This window comes from Buceros rhinoceros, unplaced genomic scaffold (assembly GCF_000710305.1).
Source record: "Buceros rhinoceros silvestris isolate BGI_N320 unplaced genomic scaffold, ASM71030v1 scaffold3390, whole genome shotgun sequence".
Taxonomy (NCBI): domain Eukaryota; kingdom Metazoa; phylum Chordata; class Aves; order Bucerotiformes; family Bucerotidae; genus Buceros; species Buceros rhinoceros.
In genome coordinates, this window is record NW_010389030.1 from 85,536 (window position 1) to 104,545 (window position 19,010).

At 39.8% G+C, this 19,010-nt stretch overlaps 1 protein-coding gene across 1 annotated transcript in view; it reads left to right on the top strand.

Moving 5' to 3' along the window:
- Window positions 1–19,010, top strand: part of ANO2 (anoctamin 2, calcium activated chloride channel) — a gene marked incomplete at its 5' end in the record, with an annotated part of 115,618 nt that overhangs the window by 83,321 nt on the left and 13,287 nt on the right. The window contains one exon of the mRNA XM_010132534.1: window positions 7,663–7,811. Within this exon, the coding sequence (XP_010130836.1) occupies window positions 7,663–7,811 (149 nt within the window). The remainder of the gene's footprint in view (window positions 1–7,662; window positions 7,812–19,010) is intronic.

Below are 19,010 nucleotides of genomic sequence, written 5' to 3' on the forward strand. Positions count from 1 at the left end.
AAAGTTTAAGAAATGTTTTAAAAATTTTCCCCTTTCCGCCCTTTCCCTAGCAAGAACTTTTTTTTTTTAATTTAAATAGAGAGAAAAAAAATCCCCCAACTAATCAAATGAGGCTTATGGATCATTTCATTATTCCTGTGTCTAAGTTCACTAAGGAGGCCTGTTTTCTGTCTACGTCTCATTGAGTTTAGAGTTTATTTTGAGAAAAGAGTGGTAAATCATTCCCAAAATACCCTACATGTTGAAGGCTTAAAGCTTTCCCAGTGTAAACCTGGTCTTCCAAAAGCTTAATGCTACTGGATGTTTTTAATGGGAATTTTATGATGTTAGAAATACTGTATTTATTATTTTGATTCATGAAAGCAGAGGCTGATCCAGTCCAAACAGAAAATTCCTGTCAAATTATTTCTCAGTTCCTTCACTACAAATCTTGGTGCAAGAATGTAACGATTTAATCTCATTTTTCTCCCTCATTTCTGCTCCCTCACCCTTCTGCCAACAGCATATAGTGGCCTCATTTTTTAAAACTGAATAACTGTTTAAAACCAAACATACTTTCATCCTCTCCTTCACAGAGAAATGCCTCATTTCAGTCACAATGCTATCTTGTCATCCTCAAACAAGAACACCTAGTTTTTCTTTGCTTGTCTGCATTCTCAGGAAAATCACGTGTGTATCTGTAGGGCTCAGCCCTTCCCACCAAACCTGTTTTCACCAGGAGAAGCACAGTGCTTTACTGAATGCTTAAGTAAATTAATTAAATCAGAATTAGCCTTGTGTTTCTGCATGGACCACTGCTGTTTTGGACTAGCTGCTTTATGGTACTCTGTCTCACCTGCCCCCCCACGCACAGGCACATGGAAACACCGAGTACCAATCAACAGATTTTCAAAGAGGTGTCCCTAGGTCTGCTGGACATATATAAATCCAGATCAAAAGTGACTCCAAACACACATGTGTGGCACAGGTAGTAGTTCTGGCATGTCTGCATCTCACACGTAATCTACAATATCTATACGTGCTGTTGTTAGGAGATTTCACAGATGTATAGATAGACACATCCTTGCTCTCTGCTCTGCAGTCTCCTTGTCTGACTTCCTACTGTATGTTATTCTCTCTGTTCTCTTACCTGTTTTCTTTGGTAATCTCTTACAGTCAGCTCATCTCTGCTAGATCATCCTTTTCCTACCAATAAGTTTATTTTCCTTCTCAGAATATCTGTCTTCATTGAGCCTGGTGTCTGCTTTTGCCCAGACTATGCATGTGATGAACAGTTGTCCTGTGGCAGAAAGATAGATCAATCTTTCTATCACCAGCTTCAGTAGTTGCATTTTTTTCCCCTTGTCTTGTGCTTCTTTGGAGGGAATGAGAGTCAGAATGAATAACGCAGTTTCTTCCACTCAGTCCCTATATTTTCACTGAGGGCAGAGTACAAGTGATGCAGTCAACCTTAGCCATAAGGAGAGGCAAAAAGGACTATCATAAATGGTGATCTGTTCTTCAGAATCTGGAACTGTCCTCTACATGTCTGTAATATGGAAGTATCATTCTGCTAAGCTTTATGATGACCTAGATCAAAAGTTTTCTTCCTTATTGAAATCTCAGGATTTCAGGATTACTTTTCAGAAAACCTTTTGATTTCATTCATCATAAAACCCAAGGCATTTTAATTGCTTTGTGGAAGATCGCAAAGCCTTACTCCCATTTGGTGTATCTTTTCCTCAAAAAATACTAAGTAGATGATAGGCTGAGTTTATAAGCAACAGCCATCCATTATGTCTCTATGACCCAAATTTTGCCATGATTGGGAACCGTCATCCAATGTCTTCATTCTGGCTTATCCCCAGTTAGTGTTGGCTGAGGACTTACGGAGTTGAACCTCAGATGGCAGCCCTGCATTTTTTGGGGTCACTGGGACACATCTTTGTTTTTTCCTTCAACGTTTCTGGATGAACTGCTACATAGCTATGACAAATGTAATTTTCTGGTCTTCTAAATCTGATTTCTTTTTTGATTTATGTACCTCAAAATATCAAAACAGCCTGATAAATGCAACAGCATTTGAATTATGGAAAACTAAGCCTTCTGGAATTGAAATGTGTGGGTCTGCAATACACAATTTTAACAGATGTAAATATGTCACAATTCACTCAGATGTGTCACATACCATAATTCTTTTACTGTTGCCACAGGAATTGACCTTAAAATGCTGCAGGGCTTGAGAACCTTAACCTAGAGTTCCTTTAAGACTCCTTCAGTTCTGTTTTTCTGAACTCACTGAAAAATATTCATGTGGTTATTTTATTACTCTCTGTCTTTGACCTTGTTGATAAAACCTTAGGGTGAAATCCCGGCCTTACTGAAGTCGAGGGCAAAACTCCCATTGACTTTTGTGGGCCCACGATTTTGGTTGTTTTTATTCAACATCAGTTTCCATCACTTACTTCAAAATGACTTAACTATGTTGGATGAAAAAACAAATAATAAAATCAATTTAAATTACACATCCTTTCATAGCTATTATCTTCTATGTTGCTTTTGACTTTTAATAAACTATTCTTAATTAATGGGGTGTAATTTTCTTTATTTTTTCTTTCCTATTTCTAGTTATTGTTTTCCTCTGTTTGAAAAATCAGAATAAATCCCAAAGACAATTGAAACTCCTGTAAAATCCGGGAGACCTGAGTGTGCCAAGGAAGCATGACTATACCATAAATTTGAGGAACAGAATGAGACATTAAAGTCCTTTTGTTCTCCTCCTGCTTCCTTCTTGTACTGCCTGTCTGCATATAAGAGGTCTTTCCTTATGTGAACAGACTGTTGGAATATGAAAGGCCTGGACCTGCAGTGTTCCTTCCCAAAGCAGCAAACAAAATTAGAGGCAAGAACAAAAAAGCCTGATTCATTTCATTTTCTCTAGACACAAGTGCTCCAGGTACTCAGCCTAATAGTCTTTTCAGTCTAGTTTTCTCCCTGTACTCTTTTCCCTGATGCGACAAAGGAAAAAACATCAACTTGAAGGATAGCCTTAAAAACCACCTGATTGTATGAATGATGATAAAAATAATAAATACACTCCTGGCAGTTGAATTCTAGGGGTTTCCTGTCTTTTCTTGTAGAGTATCTGATTGCACCTCTGTTTTAGCAAGTTTTGCCTTGCAACACTTCAAATCCTGTTCTTGGTGATTGTTACAGGTGATCTACCTTTTCAGTATTCAAGGGCATTTGTTAACTGAAAGACTTGAGAAATTGGTAAACTGATCCTCAGTTCTAATGGCAAGCTCTGATGGAGATGCATGACGAGGATTTCACAGCCATCGAAGACAAAGACTTGTGCCAACAAAATAATTTTCCTGTGTCTGTCCTATTTCAACCTGCCCCCCAGCTGCCCTGCCTCTCCAGTCTCTACACATTCCACTCTGTCTCACTCCACAAATTTCCGTTTTTTCCCAAGTCGTCATCACGTCTTCCCCCAGATCCCCCAAATACTGCTAATCCTTTTTACAGTATAAAAGCAACTGCTGAATCATCTATCTGTATATTTTAAAAGAAGGCTTTGTGTAAGTGCACCATGTGCTTGCAGCCCAGCCAGGATCACTTCGGTTTTTATTCCTCTCTTCTTTTCCCCATCTTCTTTTCTCAAAAGCTTGTGGCTTCTTCAGGTGTGGGGCATTTTCCCGTGGTAATTATATGCTCCCTTCAGATGCTGATTACCTTGCATAATGCAATGCTTATTGGTTATATTAGGAATTACCATGTTCCCACCTCTTATCTAGCACAGCAAGTGCCAATCCCTCGTGAGAAATTGCAACATCACTTATAACTGCTCTAGACATAGCCTTCTGACAAAAATCTATTCATTTTCTTTCTCCCTGATCCTACAGCAGTCTTTCTTCTTTCATGCTATTCAGTCTGCTTAAGAATGTATCTTGCTTTTTGATATTCACTGGCAAAGGGAACAGAAATAATGGTTGTTCTACAGTTTTCTCTGTTTGTCCAGATACGCGTGACTACTAGTGGGGTCATGAAACTTTGCTGTATGCGTCTCTTCTGCACAATGGTTCTCAGAGATTCATTCTTAATGGGCAAACCTACCTCTTCACTGGTGGAGCTTGCTGGCACACAGAAATCAGAAGTTAAAATAGCTCTTGATTACAGTTTTCTGTCAACTTTGTTCAAAAATGTAGATCTGAGTAATAAAAAAACAAATTTCAAGCAAGCATATTTAAAAAGCGTACTCAGTTTTAATAACACAATCATATGTGCAGCTATAGAGTTCTGCAGAACTCATTTTCATTGCCCTGTGCTGTATAGCTGGAGAATAACACTGCAAATCCCTGTTTTCTGTTCCTTTAACTTTCTGACACATTTCTGTTTGGTCTCAAACTTCACATGCTTGGATATATCACAAAGGTATATTTTTTGTGGAAAATTTGGAAGAATTAGTTTGGCTTGCTTTCAGTTAGTTGATCCTTTTAAAAATTACGTAAAAATGAAAAGAACATTCTTCAAAGCTTAACTCAAAATGGCTGGAGGTGCCACTCCTCATGACTGGCTTATAGATAGCCAGATGAAAAAGTAAAAATTATTCCCAGTAACTGAGCCCTGGATTTAGTGTATTCCCAAATAAACATTAAAAACAATAACTATTGTTTTAGTTACTGGGTTCTCAGGGGAGTTATGTGTATGCATTAAACTCCATAGCTTGACTCCATAGTGCTATAACCAGAGGATTAGATCATACATGTACAAAATTCACATCTAAACACACCCAAATTTTATCTCAGCTGCTGCGCAGTGACAGTGAGATGCACTTCAATCTCATCTGCCAACTGAAATGTGAAGGACATTCGTAGCTCATATCATTTTATTGGAACAGAAATCAGCACTGTCTTGAACTTAGTGTTCACAGTCCTCTGAGAGCACCTCACATTACAGAATTAATTGGGATACGCTGGAAGAGCATCCTGGGAATTTTTTGATTGTTTTAAATCCTGCCCCCAGTCTCTGAATACTACATCACCTCTGTCACAGACAAGTTCCCTTGGTTGCCATAAAAGCAGTGTGGGGGGAAGGAAATTTTAGTGTCTTGAAATGGCTGAGTTTGCATAATGTAGGATGTAAATATCTGGGTAAGGATCCACCTAATTCTTTGTTGTGAAGTATTTTAAATCCCCTCATCCTTTTATTAAAACTGTGTAAACTGAATGTTCTGGGTACTGAAAGTATTTTGTTAGCCCAGACATGTCTGAGTGTTGCTGAAGTAGTGAGGATGTTACCATCAGACTTATGAGCTACGTCTTAGTTGTGCCTGGAGCAAAAGCTGGAGTTGGTCTGTTGAACTTGGCAGCTTTGTGATCCTTGGACTGACAGGGCCTGATGAAATCTAAATCTCTTTTAAGAGTGTCTTCCAATCCCCATTTCCTCCATACAGGTGATGAAATCGAATGGGTCCTGTAACCACCAGTTGGTGTAGAAGTCTGTCAGCCTCAGTGGTCATTCCCCATCTGCTGTAGAGCCTTGCGCTATATGGCAACACTGTTCTTGTGTGGCTCGGTGCATATTCAAAGCTATAAATCTTCCCAACAAAGCCTTTAGTGTGTTTGCCAGCTAGCCTTGCCCTGCTGCTTAAGTTAGGGTGTGAGAAAGAGGTTCTGCTTAACTGGAGGTACAAACGAAAACCCCTACCATTTCCCCATATGCTCCTGCCTCCAGGCCACACACCTCTAGTTCAAAGGATTTCTCGCAAACTGTGGGGGGAAAAGTTTGTGGGAAAGCCTTGCTTACACTACTGGCAAAACTTCACTGGACTTAGTCTGGATTTTCACTCATATGGTACATATGTGAAGAACTATAAAATAACATTGTGCATATTTGTGAAAGACAAATATATCTGCAAAAAGAAGACATGCAATAAGTATAAATCTTGATGGCTTATGCTAATTCAACTTATTTTGCTTCCTTGATTTTGAAGAAATATCTCATTCTACTGGGTTTTTTTCCATGGGAATTTCTCAATGTGTAAAATACCATGAAGTTACTGATGCATATGAATTTAAAATATCATCGGGGGGGGGACATTTGGAATACTTTTCTTTTAGAGATGGATTCATTTTACTCTGGTATTGTACTACTTACAAAGCCCATGTAAGTAATATATAGTCTTGCCCAAATGGGTGATGTTATTGTAAAATGTGGTCAAAATGAAATCCCCTGGTACAACCAGTCTAGTTAAGGGAGCTGGGGGATGTAACCAGCGTGGTTGGTCTTGCAAGATGCATACTTTTTCAGGGAACAGAAATATTTCCTGGCTGAAACCAGGAATTTCCAAGTCTCACCATAACACTGTTGTGTGCTAGCTCAGCATTCCACCTTTATGCACACTGTGGCAAATCTGAAGGAAAATTCAAAACCTTTCAAACTTCAGATTTCTGTTTACGCATGATAGGAATGATACACCTCACTGTAACCAAATTCTGCTGAAATTTTCTCAAAGCTGATTCTCTTCGTTAGTTTGAATCCTGTTTGCACGTTAGGTAAAAGCATGGGAATTGCATTTCTTCAGGATGAAAGGTCATTTGTAAAACTAAGACGTTGTTTATACTTTGTTTATATATATTGTTTATAACAATTCATAGGTACATATTTTATTATTTTTGTTAGCTGTAGCATCAGTTTGATTCAAGAAGAGTTCTTCCCCTTGAAGTTTCCACAAGCAGCATCTTTTTTTGTCTATTTAGATAAACTCAGGAATATGTGCTTATGACAAGAGAGCACTGGAACTTGAAGAGCTGCAGTTGTTTTCTGGTGGTCACAAGGCTGGCTTTAAATCAATAATATTCATTTTTAGAGTACAAATGTCTTTGGACCTTAGATCTTGGAGACATTTCCTTTTTTTTTTTTGGGGGGTGCTGCAGATTTATTAGCTTTTTTTTGTTTGTTTTGAAAAACAGGCAGCTTTTTTGCTAAAATGTTCGTAAGTCCATCAGGTTTAGGAATCAGTGCATTCTTCTGCCCTCTTCATTTGGCAATATGTCCCATCACTTTGACCATAAAAGTTTACTGTATTGGAAGTTCCCAAGTTTCATGGTGAGAGAAAAGTGTACAAGTGCTAGATAATGTGGTATGAAGGTACGCATGTTTTTCTTTCTTAAGGTAGAGGTGTTCAGTGTGTTGGTTTTGAGATTATTACTTATTACTAATATTATTCAGGTCCCAGGTGCTTGAGCTTCAGGAAAATGTCCATTCAACATGTATCTAGAGAGAAAAAAAATACTAAAAAGTACTGGACTCAACTCTATTTTAAGAGTATTATGCTGTTGTAACTTTCCTCTTGACACAGGAACATAGGAACTGCTGCCCCCAGCATCCTGTCACCTGGCAACAAGCAGCATCAGAACTTCAGAGGATGGTGTAAACTAAACCTATGGGGAACCAAAGTCATGTGATATAAACTTTGTGTTGCTGCACAAAGACTTGGGCCAAAACATGTAAGAGAGAGAAAAAAAAAATACTTGATCCAATCTGAACTTTTGTTCCTCAGGAAGCTAAAGAAGCTCTTCAGGAAGCTGAAGGATGACAGAACTGAACCAAAGGAAATGGACACCAACCAATCAAAGGACCCTCAGCAATGGGATCTTGACTACATCTTGTGTTCCTCAGGAAGCTAAAGAAGCTCTTCAGGAAGCTGAAGGATGACAGAACTGAACCAAAGGAAATGGACACCAACCAATCAAAGGACCCTCAGCAATGGGATCTTGACTACATCTTGGAACCTTTCACTGGACTGACTCCAGAATACATGGAAATGAGTAAGTTTTCTGAATTCCCTCTCCCTTTCTGCAATAACCATATCTTTACATAGGACCAATCACTATATATCATGCAACCGTATGTCATAAATTGTCATGATAAAGGGGGGAAAAAAAACAAGCACTTGAAGTTTGCAGAAATTACGTGCAAGGCAGCAGGGCTATGGGACTACCATGTTAGCAGCAGAGCAACAATAATGAGTCTTATTATCTGTTAATACTTATACCATGAGACCCCAGTGTTCCCAGCTGAGAAAAGTGCATAGAAACTGCTTAGCCCCAGCAGAGCAACAATAATGAGTCTTATTACCTGTTAATACTTATACCACGAGACCCCAGTGTTCCTAGCTGAGAAAAGTGCATAGAAACTGCTTAGCCACAGAATTAGAGAATATTAGAGATAATTTAGTCCATTTCCCTGCTCAAAGCAGGGTCAGCTAAATCAGGTCGTTCAGAGACTTGTCCAATTGGGTTTTGAATATTTCCAGGGATGGAGACTTTAAAACCTCTCTGTGTAACCTGTTCCAGTATTTGACACAGAATTAAAGAATATTAGAGATAATTTAGTCCATTTCCCTGCTCAAAGCAGGGTCAGCTAAATCAGGTCGTTCAGAGACTTGTCCAATTGGGTTTTGAATATTTCCAGGGATGGAGACTTTAAAACCTCTCTGTGTAACCTGTTCCAGTATTTGATCAGCCTTACAGTAATTTTTTTTCCTTGTATTTAAATTGCATTTCCTATAGTTCAGTTTGTGCCTATTGCCTCTTGTCCTTTCACTGGGCACCCTTGAGAAGAGTATAGCTCTGGCTTCTTTAGTCCACCCAAGAAGTGTTTGAACACATTGGTAAGATCTCCCTGAGCCTTCTCTTCTTGTGGTCCAAAGATCCCACCTCTCTCAGCTTCTCCTTGTACATCAGGTCCTCCAATCCCTTGATGATTTTAGCGGCTCTTCACTGGATTCACTGAGGCATGTCTTCTTCTCAAAGATCCCACCTCTCTCAGCTTCTCCTTGTACATCAGGTCCTCCAATCCCTTGACGATTTTAGTGGCTCTTCACTGGATTCACTGAGGCATGTCCATGTCTTTCTTCTACTGGAAAGTATAGAACTGGAAAGAGCGGTAGAGGTGTGGTCACAGTAGGGCTGAGCAGAAGGGAAGGATATCCTCTCTTGACCTGCAGGTAATGCTCTTCCTAACGCACCCAGAAGGATATGACCTTCTTTGTACCTATGGCGCATTGATCGTTCACGTTCAACATGCTGTCCACCAGGATGCCCAGGCCCTTTTTTGCCAAGTTATTTCCCAGTTAGTTGATTCCTAGCATCTATTGGTGCTCGGGATTATTCCTCCCCAAGTGCAAGAATTTACATTTTCTTTTGCTGAACTTCATAAGATTCCTCATGGACCACTTTCCCAGCCTGTTGAAGTCCTTCTCAATGGCAGCGCAACCTGGTATAAAAATTAAAAATCACAAAATTAAAATCACTCACTAATATTTCAAATGTAGTAGAACTATGTAGATTCCAAAATACAAATGTGTATTTTCTCATAGGAGTAAAATACCCTTTACAACAGAAAACTGTAGGAATATCTTTTAGACTTAGTTCGCAACTGAATGTTACAATGTCAAGGGTCTGGAGCACAAACAAGTCTTATGGGAGTGGCTGAGGGAACAGGGGTTGTTTAGCTAGAAGAGAAGGATCCAGAGAGACTTTCTCACTCTCCACAACTCCCTGAACGGAGGTTGTAGCAAGGTGGGGTTCGATCTCTTCTTCCAAGTAACAAATAACAGGATGAAAGGAAATGGCTTCAAGTTGCACCAGGGAAAGTTTAGATCGGACATTATGAAAAATCTCTTCACCAAAAGGATTGTCAAGCACTGGATCAGGCTGCTCTGGAAAGTAGTGAAGTCACCACCCCTGGAGGTGCTTAAAAGACATATAAATGTAGTGCTGAGGGACGTGGTTTAATGGTGACTTGGCAGTGCTGTGTTGAAGGTTGGACTCTATGAGCTTAAAGGTCTCTTCCAACCAAAGTAATTCTATGAATCTATCATGCTATGATTCTATAACCAGGTACACAGCATTCCCAGCTATGCTTAAATTCAAATCAACATGTGTATACAGCAGGAGAGAACCTTCAGCCTCTAAGAGCTTCTTGGTCAGCTGAAAGAGACAGTGGAATGGAGAATTGCTCTTCCCATTTTACTCACGAGTTGTGGCATGCAAGTATTGAGTTGGCCACACTTTCTAAGGAAATCTAGGGCACACTTGGGAATTACTTCTCAGTCTCCCACCTTTCATACCAGTTCTTTAAACAGTACATTCTCTAGTATTTTAAATAGCACGCACGTACTTCCTCTGCATGCATCATCCTGTTGGTGTGCCTGGTATGCACTGCCAGACATTTGGTCACCTTTCAAACCCATGTAAACAAGGAACAACTATGTTCAAGTAAATGGTATTCTAATTTCATGAAGTTGGTGCCCGCCATGTGTATATCATCTACATCTTTGTATGAACTTGCTCTTTCTCATGATTACTTAAATCGCTGCTAAACTATAGAAGAGATCAATACGTTTTCAAGGTTGCTCCACAGTTGGCTTTTCCATATTAGAGGAGATAAGGGTCTTGGTGGAAGCCTAGGAGAAACTGGGAGCAATTCTTTATTGAAAGTGGCAAGATGCCACCAGTTTATATATTTGCTAATGCACTGTCACGTCAGGGAGATGGCAGTTCCTGATTCTCACTAGGTGGAATCCAGGAGCTGAATCTGCTGCTTCACAGAAAAGCCTTTCTCTAGGTTCAATGTCTATCAATCAGAGGTGAACTGTATGCACTTTTTATCACCCACAAGTGTGGACTGCTGACATCGTAGTGACTTAATTCATTACTTGCATACCACTAAAAGGTTCTCTGATTTAGGATCTGACACTGTAGCCACCGCAAGTCATTTAAGATGTAGCATTAGAGTGTTTTCTGGTATCTGGGAGGTGGGAGTCAAGAAAGTAACTCTAAAGCACTGACTTTATTAAAATAAAATAGAATAATAATTTCTTTTCATTTTACATGTTCATAACTGTGCCACTGTCCTCGGTAGTTATAATTTGGAAGTTCAGTCTCTTTGGTATCTTGATTTTACTTTGCTCAAGGGAAAGTGTAACTCCATTGTTCAAAGGTGCACTGATACTTATAAAATGATATTTGAAATTCTGAGTACAGTATCATGGGAGGAGAGAGGTGCAAATAATCACCAGATAACTCAGTCTTGCAGTCCTGGGACTCAATTCAACTTCAGTTCTCCTGAGGGAAATGAATTTGAGAGGAAGCAGCACACAGGAATGCTAGAGAGTAAGAGGCCAAGCTTTTCACCCCAGATACAATCCAAAATTGCAGTGTACCCTCAGCCCTGTGGCTGCCTCACGAGTAGACCCTGGAGAGGCAGGGAAGAAGAAAGTGGGAATGATATGGGTGGGGAGGGGAAAGGATAGAAATAATCTAGGCAGACCCAAGCTTTAGGGCATAAAAGTATTCAGGAGAGAGCCACAGCTTGTCAATGGGCATGTTATCTAAAACCAGACATCTGTTAAATATTGTGTGTGACAACTCCTGTTTTAATGAGCCACTATTCTCAAAACATCTGAAAGAGAATGCATTTTATGCCTAAAAAAGTGAATACTATGCGTGGTTTATCCAGATATATAGCAATAGCTATATTGATTTACAATATATTTATAAATACGTATATGGGATTTTATGTAATGATGGATTTATGTCAATATATAAATATGTACATGTATATGAGGTATTTTATATAATGGCAGATTTGAGGATCTGTTTTATGGATATGTTTATGGATCTGAACCTTGTTCTTTGTAATACCATTAGCTTGACATGGTGAAACTCTTACCTGCCACCATCTCCCTTTCAACTGTTTCAACTCACCTCAGGATCTGGCTGTGTGTTGCAGCCTCTAGTACCTTTATCCCCTTCTATGGGTGATGGTACTTTTTTGAAAAATTCTTCTTTATGATTGATTTTTTTCCTTGCATTGGTTCAGCCCAGGATGATTTTTCCTCCTGGAAACTTTAAGCAAACTTCTTTGCAATTTTTGAGTGAAACAATGGTGAAAAAATACAGACATTTCCCCTTCTAAACATTTTCATTTATTTTTATGATCAGATATAACTCAGAAATGTTTGCACTTTAACACCGAAACTTTCTGGTTAGCTAGTTCTCTCTAAGGACAAGGACTTTTAGTTATTGGTAATAAACAAACAGATTAAATACAACTGTTCATAAATACTTAATTTCTTGTCCTTGCATATCTGTGGTAGTTGAACTTATTAATTCTGAGAGCTAGAGCACATGATCTGTTGCAACATGAGCGGCTAATTATGGCAAAAGCCACTGTAAGGGTAAGGAGAAACCAGACTTCTTCTGAGTTATAATGGGCCAGAGGCTGCTTAACCAAGAAAAAAGTGTGGCTGACTGATACAGAAGCAGGATGGAGCCTTGAGTGTGTTATGAACTAGATTATCCCACTTTCCAAACACTATATACTGGTGCTTTCTCCTAAATGTAGTTGGACTTAATGCAAAGCATCCAGATGTAGAAGGAAACTCTTTTTATCTATTACCTTTGCCAAACTCCTATTGTATCTGAGATGGTGCCATTACCCTGATTCAAGATGTCTGAGTAGGAGATCATCCTTGATTCATTGATAAGGACACCACTTGGAAGCAAAGGATTGTCTTCTTAGAATAACTTACAGTATCAGGGTCTATGCTACTGATGTTATAAACCACTGGACACTAAGCCTGTATTTTCAACTGGACCCTTGTGCCTTTAACATAAACAGTGTTGAGTGTCTCATCCTGCAGTCATTCAGGGTTAATTAGATAGACACGCTGCAAATGAACGGATGAATTACTATTCTAAACCTTTGTTTACAATGGGAGAAATATCTTCTCAAGTGAAGAGACTAGCTCACTGATCCTTGTAGTGTACCACAGTGAGCTATGCCCTGCCCGTGGGATTCAAGAAAAATGTGCAGCAAATGAAACCCAAGCAGCACCTCCCCAGCCTGCTTGTTGCCCCAGGTCCAACACCCTGCACTCAGCTGTCAGATTCAGTGTGAGTGACTCAGACCACCCATGCTGACAGGAAGCACTTTGTGAAGCTCAGCAGTGAACCTGTCAGCTGGGATTGCTGTGAAGGGCATGAAGCTGAAATGGTGAGGCAAGAGGAAGTTACACAGCTTATTTACCTGTTGTTCTAAATTTGATTTGAGAGGGGAAGGGAAGGGAAACAATGCAGCAAGTGCAGAGGAAGCTGGTTTTCTTTTTCTTTTTTTTTTTTCCTGAATTGCTTTAATAGGCAGAATGACTGGGGTTTGTGAAGAGGCATGATGTTAAGAAGAAGAGGGAAATCTGACTGAGGTTTCAGAATTTAGTTTCTAGTTTTCACACTGATTTACTCACGCAAGTTCCCACTGGTATCAGTAGCTATTTGTCCAACCAGGAATGAAGCAGCTGAATAAGAAATTCTAAACTGGGCTTACTGTAGCATTTGGGTTCCCCAATCCAGACAACGATGGCATTTTGTGCAGAAACAGGTATGGACAGATTATGCACCTGTGTGTGAATATTCACTACATTCAGGTTTGTCCTGCCAGGATGCTCCTACCTTTAACGATGGGTGATGTCTTGAAGACTACACAGAAAGCTTCTGACCAAGCTGAGACTCTTGGCTCCAGGTCTGCCATTCACTAGGCTGTACCCTAATCAACAGGGAGTCCTTGCCTTCTGCACCCGTATAGAGTGTCTTCTACTAGTTCCTATCAAAGGGTTGACAAGTGCCCTTTCTGATGGAAACATGCAGTCTGGCCCACTCCCTACATGGCAAATCATGTATTCTCTTTACATTCCCTCATGAAGCAGACTACCCCTGGTGAAGCACTGCTTGTCTGAGGGATAGTGTTTGGAATGATCTTAGGATGTGTTTTGCAGTATGGTATGTCATGAGTAAAGGAGTTTTTGATGATAACTGTGCCACTTCACTTTTGGAATGGCCTTTATAAAGATGCTAGGATTTCCTTTTGTTCTGACTTCTTATATTAGGAAGCCTAAAGTCTTGGAGAGGCTTCCCCACCCCTACATCCTCCTCTCGTTTACGTCTAGGTGAGTTAGTAGAAATGGTGAGATTTACTGTTTGGGGTTTTATTATTATTATTTGATCTTCTGTATTTTCTTGTTGCAAAATGTCATTCTTCTTTTTTTCACGGGAGTTTGATTCTGCAAAATGGCTTTCATTCTAGTCCATGTCAGCAAAGCCACTAGCACCATTAAAACAAGAGGGAGTGTGATGGCTAATGGGAACACTGAGCTGGTGCCTCTAATCATGATTGATCATAAGCACATTGATTGATTGACCAGTAAGCACAAAGGACCACAAAAGGGAAAAGTTGCAAGAGAACAACTGAAGTTTCTCCCACTCACTCAGGCTACAGCCATCCTGTCTTAGAGCTAGCTTGTGTTGAAGTCCCCCAGGAGCATTAATTTTCAGTTCATGTGTTTTACAAGGCCCTCCAGAGTTGTTTGGCTCTTTAAATGTAGATTCTGTCAGACTAGGATGTTTATCATCACCCGAAGTTAAATCAGTTGCTTGGTGATCCTGTTCCTCAGAGTTCCCACTTCCATCTGTCCTCAAGCACCTATAACACCACGCCTTCTCCACCATGCCAGGAGTGATCTGCAACCCAAAGCTAATGTACCTGTCTCTAGGAATGTTTCTCATCATTTCCACTAGATGTCATGAGAAGGTGGAATGATAGTTTTTACTGACTTCACATCCCTTCTCCTCATTCACAAACCCGTGAGTTTGCTGGGAGTTCTCTCTGCTCCAGGATGACATACCCAGAGGAGCGTGGCTACTTGTAATTCTGCCTTTTTTAGACAGGAAAGGTGACATATTGAGGCTTTGTGCTAACAGCCTGTGACACTAGGCTGATTCCTGGCTTAAGGATTTTCTCAAACTCAGGCTTTAAAAAGATAGTGAAATAGGTGTCTAGAACAGAGATAAGAAATATGAGGCAAAAAAAGTATTTGCTTTTCAGTGAGGGAGCTGCAAGCAAATTCAGGGCAGCCAGTGGTAGGAAAGATGTTTCCATGGATTCTGACTCTTGCACGAAGTTGAGTTTCAACAGTTATCAGTTATGAGAGAGAAACATCTAATTAGGAGCAGGTCCATCAAAATCAAGTACAAGACTTTGATGTAATGTAGAGCAAAGATTTAGTTCATGACTTTGATGTGATATAGAGCAGGCATCATGACCCAGGCATTTAGGCAAGACCGTGCTTGGGATGGCAGGTGGACCACCTCCTTGCCTACCTCACCCTCCCAACTGCCTCTATTACAACAGGTATGAGGCTCCGTATGTGGAAAGCCCATCAATAGATGATGTGGATGATGGTCCATCTACACCAGAGGTGTTGCCAAGGTCAGAAAGGCTTACCCCCCACAAGGAAGAAAAGACAGGTTGTAGGTGACTCCCTTTTGAGGGGAACAGAGGGTCTGATATGGTGGACAGACCCTCCTATTAGAAGAGCTCATTGCGGCCTTTCAATAAGTAGAGGGGGCTTATAAGAAGGATGGGGACAGTCTTTTTAGCAGGGCCTGTTGCAATAGGACAAGACATAATGGTTTTATACTAAAAGGAGGGAGATTTAGACTAGATATAAGGAAGATGAGGGTGGTGAAACACTGGAAGAGGTTGCCCAGAGATATGATAGATGCCCCATCCCTAAAAACATTTCAGATCACGTTGGACAAAACCCTGAGTAACCTGATCTAGTTGAAGATGTTCCTGCTCACTGCAGAAGGGTTGGCCTTGATGACCTTTAAAGTTCCCTCCCAACCCAAATTACTCTATGATTCTATGATTCAGTTTTAAGGTAAAAGTCATATATAATTCTAAAAGAAAGAAAACATAAGGGTGTAAAATCCAAATTCTACAAGTCAGGCAGTATTCTATCAACTTCAGTAACATTTTACAGATACCAGTAGTGAGGGAGTAAGAGGCCAACACTTCACCATAACAAATGAAACTTCTAAGTTTTCCTTTGGGGAAAGATTTTGTGGGTCATTTCTTCAGTGAGCTGTACTCTGAATCTGATTTCAGTCAGTAGCCTGTGCTGAAATTCTTTCTTGAACAGGTCTTGTCAGTCAATAGCACGTCTGCACATAGCTCTGATTTGCACCAGTGAAATTTCTGATGACTGTTTGTTTTGATATTATTAACTGATATATATTTGTATTTTTTAGCAGACAGTCTTCAGTGGAGACACTCTTAACATTCCTGAGTGATCAGAAAATTATGCTCAAGGAATCCTGAAACATTAAATGACATTGTTAACATGTGTCAGATTTGTCATTAGTACTTCCTGTCTCTAAAGCTGTGCAATGACTTTTGACCCAGCCAAATATACCAGATGACATGCATTCCCGAAGTAGGTAGCATGTATAGCAATTTCCTCATTTATCCGGTAGCAAGTCTGCAACATATGTAACTAGCCCACAGTGATAGCAGTTTGCAATAAATTGATGTTTAGAGTAGCAATCAATATTGCCAATGAAACACACTTTATGAAATTGGCTCCAAAAGCAGCTAAATGATGCATGTGATCCTGTACAATTTATACCACTGCTGTTTCCTTGGGAAGAAACTGACATCAACTATGACTTTCAGATTCTGATTTCATTCAATCTTCCCTTCGCCATCTAACTCCTCTAAGAGTCCAAGGTTCATGTGGCAATTATTTGAAAACATTTTATCTCACAGAGAAAAAGTAATGAAGGGTTTCATCATCTATCTTCTGTTAAAATCAATAGCAAAACTACCTTTTGAATTTTAAAAAGAAAATTATCAGATCCAATGTCTCTACCAGCTATTGTAAGGATTAATCTAAGAGATTTGGAAGAATTTCCCCTAAAGCAGGAAAAGCCAATGTATAAGGCAACAACAACAACAACAAAAAAAAAACCCAAACCAAACAACAACAACAAAAATCATTGAAGAGAAACCTGCATTATTCTGCAGTCTCTGTAATGAGGATGGATTTGAAAATACCAACTCAGCCTGTTTTGCACAGGCTTGTTGCATACATTTATTACCAGTGAGTACTAAACTATCTGTTTTCCTTAGTCTCTCAGTCGAGCTTGGCTGTATATTGAAAGTTTCTTCTTAGGACTTGGAAAGTTTCTCATCACAAGAATGATTCTTCCATTGTTTACTTCCAGTAACACTTGATCCTATGACAGATATTATTGATACAGAAGTAAGGAAAAATGCAATGTAATCATCAAAAATTACCTCTTCTTAGGTTAGGTTTTGACGTAAAAGATACTAGGGTAGGTTTACTCACACTCGGTGTGTAAATCTGGTAGAACCTGAGTGATACTCACCATGGAAGGTTTTATGCTAGGAAATGACTCCGTATCTCTTACACAAAAGCACTAACCAGCACTGTCCAGATTCATAATTTAAAAGCCTAGATCTGTACTCATAATTTGGAGGCCAGAGATAGAGGGACAGCATGCGCTATGTCTTGGATGGGGTTGGTTTCTGCTCAGGCCCTCTTCGCAGAAGATCAGCTTCTCTGAAAAGTGAATTTCTGAGAAGCATTGTGGTCATTCTTTTGATGCTGTTCATTTACAGTTTTTTTCTCAGGTTCCAGCCAGCCTGAGCCTGGATGAGGTGTTGCAAATATGGCCTCTGGTGTTGAGAACTTCATGGGCTGGCTCTGAGGCCTTTGCCACATTCGTGTGTAACTCGAACAGGAAAGGGGACTTGTCCTGAGCACCAATTCTATGTCATTTGGGGTTTTTCTCTCATCAAAAATAGACTCTGTCACTGACAACACATCTAGACTCATGCTTTGATGTCCCAGAAGGTATTCCCATATCCTTGACGTACCCCTATACATAGCCTTCAGTCATTTTGTTCATTAAGTTGTGCCATGAGGCTGGGTGATGGTCATCTCTGTTGTCTCCAGCCTGGCTCACCAGCCCAATAATAAGTTGAATAAGTTTCATAGCCAAGTGAAAAAGGCTGTCCAGGGCTCAAACTCCTGGAACAGGTCTGTTTAGCCTTCTGCCACAAAGCAGAGGATAATTGTCAACCAGGTTGGCAGGCTCCTAGGTGGAGTTAAAGGGTTGTACATGAACAGTGAAAGAGATTTATATGGAAAACTCGTGACATAAGCATGAATATAAAAAGGATGTTCTGGGGTTGTCATCAAGTGTCCAGGCAGGTGACAGCTCTCCTTGATGAAACAGTCTTTCTGAGTGACGTAAAACTATTGTAAATGTTTCCATTGTGACTGGACAGGCACCCACATAATATCAGGATGTTGCTGTAGATTGCTTCTGGGACCTGAACTGTACAGCAGAGACTCTTCTTCTTTTAACCTATGCAGCTTTGCTGACATGTTTATTTCTACAAATACTGCCCGAGCTAAACAAGTACCTTTAAATTGCTGAGGCTGTTCACAGACTGCTTGTTTTGAATGATTGCGTGCTCATTTAATACACAAAACCATCTAAATAACTGCATACTTGGCTTTGGTTTTGGGGTTTTTTAGCCTGCTTTTTCCATCATCCACACTTCCATAAAAAGGAGGCTAGAAGACTGAAGAGAGTACAAGATGGCCACACAAACACTTCTGGCGTAGAGTTTTCTATGAAGTTGTATTTACACAATTGTCCAGAAGTCCTGTGCATACCTTGAACATTCTTTCATGAACTTGAAAAAGAATTAAACTGCATTTTCCCAGTCAAAAGGGGCTGTAAACAACATCAAAGCAAACATGTGTGTGGTTTATATTTAAAGCATTGCAAATACCTCTTTTCTTTTCTTTTCTTTTCTTTTCTTTTCTTTTTTCTTTTCTTTTCTTTTCTTTTCTTTTCTTTTCTTTTCTTTTCTTTTCTTTTCTTTTCTTTTCTTTTCTTTTCTTTTCTTTTCTTTTCTTTCCTTTCCTTTCCTTTCCTTCCCTTCCCTTCCCTTCCCTTCCCTTCCCTTCCCTTCCCTTCCCTTCCCTTCCCTTCCCTTCCCTTTCCTTTCCTTTCCTTTCCTTTCCTTTCCTTTCCTTTCCTTTCCTTTCCTTTCCTTTCCTTTCCTTTCCTTTCCTTTCCTTTCCT